General features: G+C 39.8%; 1 protein-coding gene across 3 annotated transcripts in view; it reads right to left on the bottom strand.

Moving 5' to 3' along the window:
• COG2 (component of oligomeric golgi complex 2) overlaps positions 1-14111 on the bottom strand; it is a 32657-nt gene extending 18546 nt beyond the window's left edge. The window contains exons 1-9 of one of the 3 annotated variants that reach the window (XM_087776782.1): positions 13923-14111; positions 12967-13128; positions 12122-12187; positions 11124-11204; positions 10385-10488; positions 8981-9089; positions 7025-7204; positions 3893-4017; positions 2456-2582 (exon numbers count right to left, since the gene is read on the bottom strand). In XM_087776782.1, the coding sequence (XP_087632908.1) occupies positions 2456-2582; positions 3893-4017; positions 7025-7204; positions 8981-9089; positions 10385-10488; positions 11124-11204; positions 12122-12187; positions 12967-13128; positions 13923-13994 (1026 nt within the window). In that variant the 5' untranslated portion in view covers positions 13995-14111. Of the gene's footprint in view, positions 1-2455; positions 2583-3892; positions 4018-7024; positions 7205-8980; positions 9090-10384; positions 10491-11123; positions 11205-12121; positions 12188-12966; positions 13129-13922 lie in introns of those variants that run through there. The other 2 variants (XM_087776783.1, XM_087776784.1) reach the window with 2 other exon arrangements.
• Positions 14112-17431: the final 3320 nt, after the last annotated feature.

Genomic DNA, 17431 nt, shown 5'->3' with positions numbered 1-17431 from the left:
ATTCAAGGACAGGTTGGACGGGGCACTGAGCAACCTGATCTAGTTGAAGATGTCCCTGCTCACTGCAGGGGGGGGTGGGACTAGATGGCCTTGAAAGGCCCCTTCCAACCCAAACTATTCTAAGCCATTAATGTTCTGCTACCTTATGTAATAGTCAGAGATATAAACCACTCTGAAAAGACCCATCACTTTCAAAATAGAAGACAACTCAAGAGGCATTTATCTAGTAATCAATAACATTATATCCAAGAGAGGGAACTAACTGCAAGATTGGTTCCCATTTCAGCTTCTAGGATTGGACTGTTGACTGCACAAATTTATTTAAGGGGAGCTAAAGTAGGAACCAAAATGGAGCAGTTTTCAAACACAGGAATCTAAACTTAACAGTCTCAAATGAATGTTTAGAGATAAAAGAAGGATTCTTCTCAAATGCCTGTAAATCTACAAATCTGACTCAGAAATAAGGGGCACAACAACCTGAAACAATTTTAAAAAAAACTCAGCACAATAGTTATTTTAACATACATGCTTAACACTGCCAGTTTCATTTTTACAGGGTTTTAAAAAATATTTTTCCATTCCCCCCTCTACATCTAAAGACCTACTAACAGATACTACTGCATATTCCAACTTTTCAGCATTAAAACTATACATATATACATACGCAAACAACCCTGGAGAAAAAGACATTTCTGCATTTCTGTCAACCTAGAAAAAAGAGCTAGAAGCTCACTGTCTAAAATTTGTGTTGCATTACTTGGATTATCAGCTGTGCAGAAACAATTTTAATGTTCCCCCTCTCCCCTTTAATTCAGAACTATCCCTCTTAGTCTTTAGAGAGACATAATAGCATTTTTACACTTGGCATTTCAACTTCTTACTGATTTTTAGATAAAATATTTTAAGGATTTAGACTCTGAGTCACTTAAGTAGTCAAAAGCAGTCTGGAAACTACTTTAGACTTATATGATTTACTTGAAAGTCATGGGAGATGCTGGGTTTTTATGGTTTTGGTTTTTTAAATAAAAACAATGGTACTATTGGTCAATACTGGCTTAATATAAGATGACAGCCTTTTAAAAATAATTCATTTAAAACAGCAAACCCAGCTCTTCTGAAGAAAAAATATATTCTTGTGCAAACCAAGCAACACAGAGGACAAAAGCCCAGCACAGCTCACAATGTGCAGTATGCAGGGCATTAGGTGAAATCTTGAAGAGTGACCGAAACTTTATGGGAAACTGAGCAGTATTCTCACAGGGGAGGGGGAACACCCTACAGTGTCATTTGCACAGCATTACTACAACTTTCTCCAACATCCATTTCATTTGCTTCTTATTCAGAGCCAGCCCTGCAAACATTCGCTGTCATGCCTGCCTGCCTTCAATTATTCAATATATCTGTATGAAAGAGATCTTAAATTCTGAGAAAAACATAAGTATTTAGTAAAAGCAATTTTGCAGGAACACACGAATTATTTGCCTTATAAACCTCCACCAGCAATCCAACATTTCCTTAAGTCATTTGTCCTGATCTGCCTACTACGCCTTCCTCCAGACAATTTATCACTGCCTACCATCTCCATCTTGAAAATAAATGGTTTCACACTAATCACAAGTCAAGCTGCAAGGAAAAAAAAAAAAAACAAAAAACACACCACCACAAATATTTCAGCAATCACGGTTAAATACAGACAGACAGAAGATGAAGAAAAGCAGAAAGCTCATATTTTCTACTTGGGACATAGTAACAAAGTACTTGCAGAGCCAGTCTTCATACTATACCAAGAAATCTGTTTCAACATTAGCAAAAGATGATCTTTTGGAGGCAGCGCAGCACTGCCAATGATGAAAAAGTAAGAGTGACAAGTACTTTAAATTAATTTTATAATGTAAGCTTGCTTCGTAATTGTTTACAATACCAGAGAAAATACTTCTTTCATGTTCTAAAACTTATCATGCTGCCTCGAAGTATTTTTGGTTCTTTAGTTGACTTGTGTTTCTTTCAAAAGCTAAAACAGGCAAATGAAACAGACTTTTTTAAACTTCCCAGAGCACAGGGCAAGTTGGAAGCCAGGTATTTAATTAACATTACAGCCCTTCCTGTACAGAAGTCCCAGTCTTGGGTGAACATTGGAGTCGTCCGCTCCTGCCTTCATTTATGTTGCAATTCTACAACTAAGAAGGAACATCTACTCCTAAAACAAATACTAAGCCCAAATTTGCATGACTAAATGGCTTCCAATAACTTCTGTATGAGCTTTCCTGACAAACTTGAGAGGAGAATTAATCACTATGAAAATTAAATCAAGTGATTTGAGATAACCTCCTCTTCTGAGCCATGTAACAACATGAATTTACACAAAAGCAGCAGGGAAAAAGCTAGAGAACATGACTCATTCAATTCTCGGGTATGTCAAAGGAATCACAAATGGAAAAAAATTAAAATTAATTACCTCATGAAACACATCTGGGTTTCCAGGGTTAAACAGCGATGGCAATTTCTCTTCCAAACCGTGTACTATTTCTGGCCACACCGAATTCACTAAGAAATCATATCCAGGAACAATATCTGCTTTTTCACTGAAATAAAATTGCAATTATTCCATGGTTATATTTTGCCACCAGGCTTCCATTTGGAGGTAGGGATAACTAAAGAGACACGCACTGCATTAGACAAAACCCAATTAACGTTTTTTACGCAGGTAAGCCGATTCCTTTAAACTAGTCTTCCTTCCAGGTTTCATGTCTGATCCCACAGTCTCATCAAACGCAAGGTATTTTTTATAACTCTCAAAGTGTTTTAAAATTTTATTAGTTATATATTTTGAAAGTTTGTTCTGAAAAATGAGTACATTTCAGCTGAGAACTCCTATTCTTCCTTGTATATTTGAAGTTTTAACAGCTCCAAACTTCGAAGAGGTACCTATTAGGAGCAACGTGACTAATGCAATGGAAAGAAGCAGAACTTTTTCATAATTGTTCCAAGCTGTATTTATACATGATGTTGTGCTCCGAAGCAAAAGATTAAAAGCTACCTGGATTATGAAAGTTTATAAATTGAGAGAAGAGGAGATACAAGCATTTAATTCCAGTTCAGTACACCACAGTACAAAGTAGAGACATTCCATTATTAAGAAGAAAGATTAAAACTTGCTGAGGGATTAAAAGAATTGAAATGTTACTAAAACTTAGGAGTCATAAAAAGCTCAGCAATGGATGACTAATTAGAAAAGTAATTCTGCAGTCCCTAGCGGCTACATCCATAGTTCTACTAATTACAGCAGCCTACTATATTAACCAGCCTGCAAACAGATGAATAAATGGATACAATTCAGTAGACCTGAATTATTTAAACTTCAAAACAGGCAATTTAATTGCATAAGGAATTAAGCACTTCTGGAGCAGACAGTGGAAGCACTACATAAATCAATTAAAGCTATAGTTCCAGTACATGCAATAAATCAGTCCAACCTCTGGGGATCATCCCCACTTTTCTGATGTACACTAACAATCAAATAACTTTTTAACTTGTATTTTTTTAATAGCTACGTTATGCCCTTCTCCTTGGACGAAGTGTACAATCATGTTTCATGGATTCAAAAAACTAAGGTATGTGACACATTGTATTATGAACAGTACTCAATTCTACTACTGAAACAGAGGATTCTCTTTCCCTCCTCTGAAGGTCTGGGCCACAGCACCAAGAAAGTTTGTTCACTGTTTTGTTTTGAAAAACACAGACACGAGAGAGAAACCAAACTTGACTATGAATCTTCAGGAAAGGCCAGATAAGTTGTTTGCACATGGAAGCTAATTATGCATAACATTTCAGAAGTATATGATACTTGCTGTAACTGTACTGCAACCAAAAGAAATCCTGAGATATTTACCTTGAAATAGCTCCCCCTGTTACTTCACGCAAGAGACGGCAATGATGAGGAACAAACTCCAACAGTCTATTGTACATAGCTTGAAGACCATTAGGATGAGACTGAACATACTGTTCCACAATCACCTGCCAGGAAAAGTTCAATGTTCAATGTCAGAAAAATGAATATGAAACACCATAATGCAAGACTCACAGTCTACTCACTCAAAACTCCTAACACTACAACCCCAAATATTGGGACAGTCAGTATATTACTTTATATTATAGTTTCCAAGTATAACTTGACAGCTTGAATCATTACTTCCTTTAATGCAGCACTCTAACTGGCCACAAGAATGGGAATGAGCTCCTTGCTTTTAAATGTTAGCCACTGTGTCTGGCTCCCCACCCACTGCACACATCACTGTCCCCAGAAGCAGTCTGTGACGTTAAACGGGTGACTGGCAAAAGCTAATCAAACCTCAAAATAAAGTCAAGAATTTCTTCTAAATTTAGAGCTTGTTGGTCCAATCCCAAATGAAGGTAAGCCAATAGCCTAGAATCTTCTGTGACAATGCTAAGCCTTCAGGACAGCTAACAAAGCAGTTTGTCAGGACAGTACCTCATATCCAGCGAAAAGGGATAATCTCTGCCATAAAAAGAAGGCAGATAGTAGTTGGACAATACAGAAAAAGAACAATAGCTTTTATTTCTTGCTATTCTTCCACCTGTCTGAACACTTTTGTCTCTTGCTACATAAACAAGTGGAATGGTACAGAGGTGGGGAAAGAAGAGATACTGAGAAAAATCAAGAGAGGAAGACGACCTGTCCCCCACTGTAGCAGCTGCTATAGCATTAGCAAGCACCCAAAGGACGTTTGTCCTTACAGGGAATGGTCACCACCATTCAACTACCTCTCCCATCCAAAAGCCAGGAGCTGTCTTTGCTTTGTAAATCTGTATGCATACAAAGTAAAACCAGAATAATTTTAAATATTTCCTTTCCAGCAGCAGAAAAGAAACATCCTACTGGCAATGACATACAGTTTAGGTGTTATCGGACAAAATGTTCTTTCACAGGGAAGGGAAAGGTAACAATTCCATCTCTTGGCTGCTGAAGACATTACTGAGTGAAAAAAAGGTAATTTCTTTTCCCTATCTTGATTTAGAACAACAACTCCTTCAGCAGAAGTTATACAGATTAACTCTTCACTTGCCTCAGTTGGGAACATGGTGGCAAACGGCCACTAAATTAAAAAAGAAAGCAAATACCTTAAGGTCACTTCTGCATTAATGTTCAGAAAGGCACATCAGTGTAAGAAAAAGGAACTGTATTATTCACTACAGAAACATATTCAATACGTTTAGAAGCAATGTTCACATTACTTTTATGGGTCTTAATAAAAAATGTTAACTCTATACTATATGCGGTCTAATTTTTTTGTAAAACGCCAGTAGAGTGTTAACAAACTGTTTTAAATATCCTGAAAGCAGAGTACCTTACATCATAACATGCCTCTCATCGTTTACTGAGCAAAGAGAATGTTATTAAATATCTCAATTTGAAGAGTAATGACAGGAAAAGCAAAAATACATCAATAGCATAACTTGGGACTCAAAGCCACTGAAACACGCTATGTATTACAGAGGCAACGATGAGGGAAAGATCTATTCTGCCTTCTATTAACATGCACAAATTCAAGCAAGTGTGTGTTTGCAATCACCACAGCAGCTCTTGTACTTTACAGTTTTTCCTCCCCACAGGAGCAGGAAAATCAATACTGCTGAAAGATTCATAATGCTAGTTTTAGAACAACAACGTTATAGCCCTGGTGCTGGCCTAGTTTAACTTCTTCTTTAAGGACAGTGAATTTAATGCATTTATGAAATACTCTGACAATCTAGTGAAAGCCAGGGCAATTCCTGCAACGGGGCAGCCAGTCAGCACTAGTAATTACATTGTAAAAGGGCACTTCAGTAGGGAATAAATATCCTCTGAAAGGATACAGAATCATTATCAGACTTGGATATAATTCCCAACACACTGATGAGAAGGGTCCAAAGAAGTCTTGGTATTATAGCAACATCACTTCAGCACAAACCTGGTGTAATCAAGTCATTTCAAACACAGCACACTATAAAATATCTTAAAATGAGTTTTTAGATTTTTACCTGAAGCTTGAAACTAGAGTTACCGTAATGTAACTGTAGGCCCTTAAAAATGTTTTCAGTGGCAACTGCAGGTGTGCTGACATACAAGAAAAATTGAGCACAACTGACTGACTTGCTGACTGTTACACTATTGTGGCAGGTTACTGCCCAAACTTGGTTTTGGAGTAATTACATTACCATCAACCATAACAAAAAGAAAAAAAAGTAGCGTAGACTAGTCACCAACTGCTCAGGCCAGAAGAAGTGGTAAGAACAAATGGTGCTACAAGAAGGTGAGGAGCCATTTTACAGGTAGCAGCAAAAGTCGCACAGTCAAGAGAATTAGCAGAAATTTCAGAAAATTCAATCAGTACTTTGTGATTGGTTCAATTTGGTATTGTAAACTGGTGGCCTACTAAATCAGTTTCTCCTGAATTGAGAAACTGCCCATCTGACACATTTTTCCCACCAGACAACAGCAAATGCTTCCCAAACAAACACTTGTGCCTGCTCCTGCTAATGTCCTGGTACAGTTGGGAGCTGCAGAAACTGCTTCTCCATACAATGGGAAGAAAAGGACACTGCACTAAGAACTATTTTTGCTGCATTTGCCTGCTGTTGAGCCAGCCATGGACAAACGCAAACCCCAGATCTGATCCAATTCCCACAGATGCACCCAGGTCCAGAATAAATTGGATTTTGCTCCAGTCATATGCTTGGTTTAAGGTTTGTTTTTTGGATTCCTCACCCCAAGAAAAATATAGGTTAAAAAAAGAATCCCAACTGGATAGAACCTGAAATTGGTGACAGGCAGATAGAGAATTCCTCCACCCTTTTTTCTTAAATAGCAACAACAAACAAATTGACATTGTGTTGGGGCTCAGTTCTCCTGCTCTCCCCACAACAGCATTTTGAAGCTGCTAACAAAAGCTGGAGGTTAACAGGAAAAATAAGCATGTTTGTAAATCAACTCATTTTCTTAGGATTCTCGATTTTATCTTACCTCATCTATATAAGGTTTTACAAGCACTTGACCAACTAACGCCTCTGCATCTCGTGTTTTGTCAATTGTTGCGTAAGTGCGAAGACAGTGACGTATTATGTCAACATTTGAAGTTTGAAGGCCTTCCAAGAGCAGCCCTTCCAGAGACTGCTGCAACATAGCTGTTATTCCAGCTATACGCTATGAAGAGAAACAAAATATAGTAATAAAAAACCAAAAGCAAAGCCTTGCCATCATTGCTGAAGTAAATTCTTCCAGAAATACCTAATTCAGCTTTCCATTTTCATTTGAAAGGTGCACAAGTTTTGATGACTGTCAGCATTAAATGAACATTAACACTAGCTTAATGGGTTACGGATGCTATTTAAGACAGTATTTACTATAATGAGGTTAAAAGGCAATTATTTTCCTCTGTATGTTGTAAGTTACGTGGTAACTTATCTAAGGATCCCTTTATCCTGAAGAAATAGGTCAATAATTGTTCCTTGTTCAACTGAACCACTATGTGTGATAATACACAAAAGCTTTACAGTAAGTCACCAGGGATAACAACTGTGGCACCTACCCATCACTGTCAAAAACTAAAACGATAGTGTGTTCCCAGCACTACTTGTCAAATTACTGCAAACCAAAGACATTGAGCGACACTGGCGGGGAAAAAAAAAAAGACATGCCATTAGATTCCTTCTGGCTTCTGCAAAACAGCTGCTTCAGTCAACATATATTCTCACATTTGCTAACCATTCTTCCTCATCTCCTGCAACATCTCTTCCACTAGATCCAACTCATTGCTACACTAGTTGCAGATATACTCCTGGCCCAAAATGGCCCCTTACAACTCTATATTTGAAGCAAGTTCAGCAACATACATTAATTTAATCACAGTTGAACTGGCAATTTAACAAGTCACATTTTTTCTTTGGCATGTTTCATGTGTCCATTCATCCTAAAATGATTCTTTAAATAGCCACAGAATTTGTTCTGAACATGCAAAGCCCATAACCCAATTGCTGACTAGTCATGAAAACTATGATCTGATGACCCTTAGCAACAACAGGTACACGACAGAAGCCCTGGCAAGCATCCTTAAGGAACCTACATGACAAAGTAATAAAAGGTCCCCCCACCATAAATACTACCCTGTTGCTCACACTTCTGCTGCTATCCATGTTTGATAACTCAGTGGCCAGAATAGTCTTGTAAACTGCCCAGAAATTAACATGGTACCACGGAGGTCTCGAGCTGAAACACATTTATATTGCCAATAGACATATATCATAGCGAAAAACTGGAACCATGAACTACCTCACTAGATCAAAAGCCATCAAGAGTGTCAGCTCCATGCTAATCAGCTTAAAGCATTACCCCATCTCCATATTCAAATTATTCATACTATCTACCTTTAAGCACCAGTCTTCATTTGTTCCCTCTCTCCAATGACTAGACAGAACAAAAAGACACATCAACTCATCTTTTACAGTAGACGGTTATTACAAACAGGATATTAGGGAGAGTAGCCTACCAGCCTGAACAGCCAGAGCTAGGCAACAAATTTCACCAAAAGACAAAGCTGATTATATTCAGGCCAGCCATGCTGTAGGCACACTGGATTTCTGTTCTGGTCCGTATACTGCAGCTAACAGAACCAACATAAATCTCTAGAACTAGGTCTCAATATCAGCAAGCAGACAAACTGCAAGATACATTAGGCTGACAAAAATGTCTGTCGTTATTTCCTACTCTTATTCTAAGTAATTTATCCTAAAGAAGTTAACAAACAAAGCAGAAACTCTCAGTAGTAATACTTCTAGTCAACTGATAAAAATGACCTCTTGAAACTCATTTTCCCCCACAAATTAATTCAATAAAACTCTGTGGAAACAGGCATTTGTCTTCCAATTATATTGATTTTGCTTGATCCTACAAGTGTTAAGCTGGCTATCATGCAATACTTACCGGTCTCACTTTGTCCAAAAGGGGCATTCCTTTGCTTTGTACCGCATGAAACTGTAGTTGATTAAATTCTGTGGCAATTCTCTCTAAAACCTGTCCAGTTAGAAGTGGGCTAGAAGAGAGATGATACAAAATGAGAATACACAGTTACATCCTTTCAAATCAAGTCACTTTCATCTGCAACAGATAGATCATGCTCTCCCCCAATTTTTGTGGTTAAATTTAAATATTTGGAATTCTGACAGGTACCACTATGATTATTGCAATCATGCAATAATAATCTGGAACAGACTACAGTTGTTTTGGAGCTACTAAGATATGAAGTGGGTAAAGCGGAAGCTGAGAGGAACATAAGAAGCTGCCTTGGCAGCATGAAGCACTGGTTTCTGTATGGTAGTGCTGCTTCTTGTCACGTGAAAAGGCAGTCTTACAGCTCATACTACAGTAAGTGCTCTTCACTATCCAGATTTGTTTCTTATTTCCCTTTTCTGTCATGCGGTAAAACTAATGACAGCTATCTCTACAGAAACAGTCCTACCCTTCTCAGGTCTACATAGTCCCAATAATTAGCTAAATTTTCAGCCACTCGAGTACAATCTTGCTTCGAAACATGATTCTGCAAAATGCCTCACCCTGACTGAAAACATCTGCACATGCTTTGCCCCTCTAGGTATCAACCTATTCTTCTGCCTGCCTCCTCCAACTCATTACCATGTGATCCAGCACACTAAACTGAAGAGACAGTCCCATGTTCAAACAGGTTTATGAAATTGTCTTTTTCCTCCAGCGTAATTTGCACTTGCATCCCAATCAATTATTTGAAGCACATAGCTAGTACATGAGTTTCAAAACTGGCTGAAAAACATCTTCCATCCCTCATCAAAGGGACGGGGAGAGGACACTTTCCATGAAGTTGTTAAAAATCAAAACTTGTGAGTCTGACTGGAATTTGTCACAAACTCTCCTTCTACCAGAAGTATTACATGTGTGGTTTACCTGCCTCAGACTGCTCTTGCACCAGTCCTTTCAGTTATACGTATGCAGGGAAAACAAGAAAAGCTATTTCCCATTTTACTTCCAAATGATATTGAAATAAACTGTAGAGTATTTGAGACATAACACGGTTAGTGACTTCCAAGAAAAAAAAAAAATTATTGCATGCAAATTTCAAAAAGCACACATTTACTGAAAGCACTACAAGTAATTCAGAACTTTGGAGGCTGAGTTACATGTTCAGTTTGCAGAAGACTAAACCTGAGAAAATACTAAAGTAACAGTCATTTATTCCATCAGAGTTACATTTCTAAAGATATATCCTAATGTTTGTAAATTTATCTACACCAATACCATGAAATTAAGATAGTCCCATCAATTACAAACAAACCCAAACATTTACATATTTTTTACCTGTTTCCCTCTAATGAAGACAATTCTTTAGTGCCTTGGGAATGTAGAATCTTCTCAATTTTCTCAACAGACTGAATAACATGAATAAGTCTCAGGACACACATCTGTAATTAAAGAAAGATTTTTCATGCCTGATCCCAATCCCAACTTACATTACCTAACAACCCTGATGATATTTTGGATGGTGGGGTTTTTTGTTGGTTTGGTTTTTTGCTGGTGTTAAGTTCTCTCCCTCCATCTTAATACTTGAGTCATGTCTCAGTTGAAGTATTGCTCACATAAGTCCATAAAATCCCACAAACAATGTTTGTCACAGATGTAGAACAGTTGTTCTTATCCCTAATTTTTACCAAGTTAAGCACAAAGACAAATGTTAGTTCCTCCCCCTCATATAAAAATTAAACTGCTGTGTTGCAATTACATTCATAATAAGCAAGTTTATATACTACTACAAACAGAAACATGAGTAACTGTAATTAAAAAAAAACAACCAAACTAAACATAGATGATTTTGGCAAATAAAGTAAAATAAGATTTATGATCAACTAGACCCTGTAAAAATGAAATCTGTCAACCTTTCTGTCAAAACTTCAATCATTATTTTTACAAGTGCAAAAATCTGCACAGTGTGCACCTAGACAGCCTGAAACTTTAACAATTTCATTTTCTTTGGGTTAATGGCAAAAACAAAAGTTGCCCTAATGAGAATCTTTCCAAGGTAATCATTTGTCTGTTGTACCTTTTTTCTTCTAATATCTTCCTGTTTAGTCATTCGGTCATCTACTGCTTGAATTCCTTCACTGACACATGACTTAAGGCTCTGTGAGAGAGAAAGTAGGTACGAAAAGTTGGCTTCCCACTTAAGCCTTAACTCAAAAATCTAAACTTAAAACAGGAGACACATTAATAAGAATATAGGACAAATAAAAGCTACAGTACATCAACTGCCTTCTAAGTAAAAAAAACAGAAATAAGGCTAAATAACTGAACATATAACCTGCCCCTAAAGTACTGCCACCACAAGTATCATTATTTCAACCAGAAGCGTTCTTTTAGTACCTTACAGAGAACAAACCATCCTTCACCCAGAAATAAGCAATAAAACCAATATGATTTTATGCCTAGAAACTGAAGTTATAAATCAGATTTAAGTAGCATTTTTCACATAATAAATATTTCTCTATGCTAACTGTGAACCTATTTTCTGTTTTAGTCATCAAGGCTAAGATATTTCAAAGGCACATTTATGCAGCAAACATCCCTTTGAACCAGCTTCCAAGATGAACAAAAACTGCCCTTTCCTAAAGACCAAGTCACTGTGGAAGAGTCAGAATAAGACTGACCTTCAAGAGGGTGATCTTTTATAGCTAAACCACAGGACTGAGCAAAAAAGTCCTTAGTGGGACTGTGTTGCATCCAATTTACTTACTACCATCTTTAAGCTACTCAAATATTAACAGTTGAATATTTCACCATATACTTGTCTTGCAAGAATCCATTCATTTATCACATTTAAGAAATCCTTTCTCTCTTCATTAAAAGGCACTACAGAAAATGTAAATTTACTGCTACTACAACTGCTTGAAAACATGCCTCTCCTACTACTGCTCCAAGAAGTTAATTTTCAAATAAAAGTTTATTATAATAATTATTAACATGAATAAAAGACATTCTATATATCATACGAAAGTGAGCTGAATTTTACCAAGCTGTGTATAACGATTGTTTTGAGCATACCATAACTTCTTCCCTTAACTGTCCCAAGGGTACTGAAAGCTGATTAAGGGCCTTGTCCATGCCAACCTAAAGAAATTACCATAAAAACATTTATGACTTTTTTGATAAGTTCACATGTGAATTACTGACAAAGCCTAACATTTTACAGATAATAAAAGAAAACTGAGAAATGATACCTCCCTTTACAGTCTCTAGTTTTAAGTGCAATGCAAAAATATGTTACCTCAAGTACAGGAATAAAGTCACACAAAGCCAAAAATGAAAGAAAACTTTAACCTATGGAAATTTTTTTCCAATAAAAATGTTAAATCTCAGTCTTTGAACCTATGTAATTGGAATCTGGATGAACTGGAGTAAAAGAGCAGTAGACATAGTGGACAAGACATTTTAATATGAAAATGATTAAAATTCTCAGTCAAGTAGCTTGGGTTATTTTAAGATAAATTGACTGCATGGTAAATTTAAAGATTCCTAAAAGAATCGCTTAGAATGGCCTTATTTTATCTTTGCTATTCAATTTTAATGATTTATTTCTTTCGATTTTACAACTACTAGCAATTTAAAAAAAAAAAGTTTGCCTTGAATCTAACTTCCTTATGAATTGATTTTTTTAAGACAAAAAGCATATATCTAAAACATTTATTACGGGCCAACAGCAATTCTGTACAGTAGCTATATTCTACAGTAAAGCTCTTTCAGCTTCTCTCAGTGCAAGGGGTCACAGTTTAAGATGCCTTAAATCTAATAATGCCAAAATAAGAGCCACATACTTTTCATATGAAAAATAAAAATCATACTAAAACATGTGAAGTGTGAACTACATAGTACAACTTAATAAGACTTACTAGATTTGTTGAGAGATTAACAAAATCTGCATAGTCCTTATTTATGAGTTCTACCATGGCAGTTTTAAGGAGTTTGTAATAGAGCTCCAGATCCTCTCTGAGCTCCTCCAACTGCACACGCTTCCTGCAGTCTGATACAAAGTGATCAACATCAAAATCCGGCTGAAAAGGAAACAGGAAAGAGAGAAGGATGTAAATAAAAAGTTCAAACCAGGAACACACCCCTCCCCACCCCCAAAACAAAGTATTCCATATGCCAGCAAGCTGACCAAACTAAAGCTCTTGGGGGCAAAAAGGCTACTTAATGGAGTAGTTTCCAGTGTTCTTCCAAAGTCTTGGTCTTTAATCTCAAAAGCACACAATGTCGTGGGTCAAAGTACCTAAAAGACTAGCTCTCCAAAAGACAGGGTTGTATATCCCCTGTATACACCTTAAAAAAACCCCCAACGAAACAAAAGTCGAAATACAGTATTAAGAGCTCCTTTAAGCTCTCTAAGCAACGAGGCCTGAATGGCGGTTATCAGTCTATCTGCAGCTTGGCTGCAAAGCACGCAGAGTACGATCCGGAGGCAGCAGGACTCGGGTCTGCCCTCGGAGGGGAGCTGCAGCACCCGGCCCCGGCCCGGGCCATTCGGATCACCCGCTTGCAAACCTGCCGGCTCCCGCCTCGGGCAGGCCGCCCCTCCGCTCCGACTCCCCTCCGTCTCGGCGGACTTAGAGGCGACCCCCGCCTGGATACAACGGCAGCGGTGCGAGCCGCCCGGCTTCGCAAGCGGCCCGGAGCCCCCTTTCAGTGACAGACTCGGCGCTTCTCCGGAGGCCTCAGCCAAAGACCCCGACCGAGGCTCCGGCCCCCTCTCACCCCGCAGCAAACCCGCCGCCCCCCCGCCTCAGGAGGCCCCCCCGGGCCCACGGCGCCCTTCCGCGGCCCGCCTGCCTCGGCAGCCCCCACCCACCTTCATGAACTCGTCCTTGTCAAAGCAGAGGTTCTCGGGGCCCCGCGGCAGGTTCATCTTCTTCGCCTCCATGACCGGCCCGGCCCGCCAGGCCCAGCGCGGCGGCAGCCCCGCCGCTGCCACAGCAACGCCTCCTCCGCCAGCACGGCACCGGCGGAGCGTGCGCCAAGAGAGGCGCCGCGGCCGCCCGCCGCCGCGGCAGCGCCCCCTGGAGGGCTCCGAGCGGCCCTGCAGGCGGCAACGAAGGGGGGGCGGCAGCTATCTCAAAATGGCGGGGCGGGGCGGCAGCGGCGGCGGCGGTGACGTGTGTGTGCTGCGGTGTGGGGCGCGGGCCTTTAAAGCTGGCCTGCCCAGCCTCTTCGGAGGAAGTCCTCTGGTTCCTGCTGCCCTGTGAAGTCAGGGGAGCTGGGTTGTGCTGCTGAAGTGGGTGCCTGCTGCCCCACGGTGGGCACCGAGCATGTAAAACTGACCCAGTCATGTAGAGCTGTGGGAGGCAGCTGTCAGGGCCCGTGGCACGAGCCGTGGAGATCCATGGCTGCGGAGGTGGGAAGGGGCTCCAGAGGATGGTATGGTGCAGTCCCCTGGCCCTGAGCGTGATCACCCAGAGCTGGTGGCCCAGGGCCACATCCCCTCGGGGTCTGGATATCGCCAGGGGTAGAGGCCCTGCAGCTTCTCCAGGCAACCTGTGCCAGGGTCTGACTGCTCTTAACAGCCAAAAAAAGCTTTTCCTTATGTTTAAATTTATTGCAGTTTGTGCCCATGTGGTCCTGAGTAACAGGAATCGAGTCAGAGCATAATTGACCTCCTCTATCCTTCTGCTTTTCAGCAGGTTCTTCTGTTAGGGTCTTATTTCCTTCAAACTCTTGTTCAAGGTCGCTTATGCCTTAGTGTAGACAAATTTAGCTCTAAAAAGCCTACCTGCTGTCACTTGCATTTCTGTTTGCGCCTCAGGATGGAAGACAGCAAACCATCTCGTTCCTCGCATGTACACTTCATGGATTTAATTTTGTCTCGGTGAGCTCAAACGAGGAGCGAGCCCAGCGCCTTACTGAACGGTTGTGAGGGTGCACCCGCTGCAGCTCTCCCAGCCGCTCTGTGGGCAAGGGCGGAGGAGGCTCCCTGGGCCCAATGGACGTGGGTTCGGTGGTGCTGCAGTGGTGCGCTGGGCTGGAGACCCCCAAACCTCCTGGGCAGCCAGTGTTTCGGCAGGGCCAACGCATACATCCCCGCCTAACTCCGTCAGTGCCGCCGCAGAGCCCGGCTGGCCTGTAACCAGCAACGATTCGTGCCAGTGATTCATGGCTGGCACGTGAGTTCGTTAGGACTTCCCCGAGTTATTAGAAGCATGAAGAGCTGAGCAGTTCAGTGATGGCCATGGTGAGCACGTGCAGCTCCTTGCATGCTAATTGCCCCTGCTTGCTTTCACCCTGTCCCTTTGGAAAGCTCTTCAAGACTAACATATTTCATGGTGTCCAGCCCTCTCAGAGGTCTCAACTGTTGGCAGGCATGGTTTATAGCTGTCACGTGTTGTCAGCTAGAGAGCAGAAAAGATGCACCCACCACATAAATCCACACTGGCACTTTTTTGCTATAGCTATGGCTCTATGTATCAGATCAAAAAGGTTTTCTTATGTTGTGATATTTAAATGCACATTCTGGTACAGGAACAAAACCACATTAGTGCTCAGCTATCTTTTTAATTTAATGAGCTGGGTGCTTGAAATTAAAATTCTAACCAGTTTTTAATGTTAACTCCATAACAAAGGAGTTACACCTACTTTTTTAATGTCTCATGTATTAGCTAAGATAAATCTTGCTCTAAGATGACCTACTGTTGTCATTTATGGTTTTGTTTACAAAGCTCTTAATTATGAAATTCCTTGAGGAAATAAAAAGTATGCTTCCACTTGAATTTGTTTATTGATGAGCTCTTTACTCGTATTTATTGATGTCATTGTAAATGAAGTAAAGTTTCTCCAAGACAGAACAGACTAGCAAAGCAGTGAGGGAATTAGCTATTCCAAAGAGTCATACAAAGCTCTCTTTACTTCCATTATTTTTGTGCTAGGATTACTTAGCTCATTTCTACTACAAGCCCCTTCATCCCTTTCCTTTCCTGACTCTCGTCACTGTCATTCCAAAATTTCCAGGTTTAGAAAACACAGTTTTAAACTCTTTTTCCCGTCATCCTTTCTCACCACAAAGACATGCCACTTAATAATTTCTTGTGAAAACTGTAATCACTATTTTATGTGCAGTTTTTGGATAACATATCATTAATGGACCCATTAGATGAATGAAGAGAGAGCATCTAAAAGTCTGTCTCAGTATTATTGCTATTATCTGAATAGGGATGATGTAGGTGCCAGAGAGTAGAAGAGCTACTTTTAGCTCTTGTGTGGGTGCTGAATTTTAAAGATTCCAGCATCCCTTCTTATTCTCAAATAAAGAACATTTCAAGGGATCTGTAATGATATGACAAATGATGTTTCGTATAATTGTATCATCATTTTCCTGAAGGCTGCCAATGACTAATCCACTATCTTGGAAATACCTCCATTCCAGTATATATCAGTTAAATTGGGAAGGAAAGCAGCTAGGTTTACCTCCCACCACATTCTTAAGATTTCTCTTCGGTTTTATTATTTTAAAAAGCTGAAGGCATTGCGTACAATTTATGATAAAGGAGAAAAGCGTGACCGTGTGCAGCATGCAGGGACTGAGATACTACAATTAATCTGTGATAGACTCTCCAGGTACCAAGAACCTTCAGGAAATGCAGATAATATTAGACAAACTAACCTGCCAGTGCTGATTAATTATTTTTAATATCTTCCCTTCCTAAAATGGTATCCCCATCAATGTATCCCTTGGCTGCCTCGCAAAATTGTGGAAGAAAAATTCTGTGTTAGCTGCTTTCCATGGATGATAAAAACAATGAACACCAATTAATAAATAGAAATTCAAGGCAGAAAAGGGTATTTTCCTAATATTAACATCTTACTGAGTGCCTTGATTTTGTTTTCTTTTGGGAATGGAATTGCTTACATGAATAAAGGTAGAAGAGTTTATGTCCCTGGTCGCGGTTCTGAACACGGAAGTCAATGAGTGAATGCTGCTGATTTCTGTGATAACTGAAACATCACCACAACACATGCCTAACCCGAAAGGTGTAAACAGTCCTACTGCAGCCAGTGAGGCTGCAGTCATGCTTAAAAAAGCCTTGGTCCCAAATGAACAAGGTAAAGAAGTTTGCAAATTCATCGAGTGGTGGGTCTTGGAAGCCAACTATAAAATGCAGTAATGCCATTGTTTTGTGAATATATTAAATTATGATTTTATATGTATGCTATAAGCAAGCATACATCTTGACATAAGAAAGAAATTTTTTACAGTAAGAACAATCATTCACTGTAACAACCACCCCAGGGACGTGGTGGAGTCGTCATTGCTGGAGGTTTTCAAGATGCAATTGGAAAGGGTGCTAGATAATCTCAGCTAGGCTCCCT

The sequence above is a fragment of the Nipponia nippon genome, unplaced genomic scaffold (genome assembly GCF_047370975.1).
Source record: "Nipponia nippon isolate SJK-2023a ecotype South Korea unplaced genomic scaffold, ASM4737097v1 scaffold_4, whole genome shotgun sequence".
NCBI lineage: Eukaryota > Metazoa > Chordata > Aves > Pelecaniformes > Threskiornithidae > Nipponia > Nipponia nippon.
Note: the sequence above shows the minus strand (reverse complement) of the source record. Positions and strands in the feature narration are given on the sequence as shown.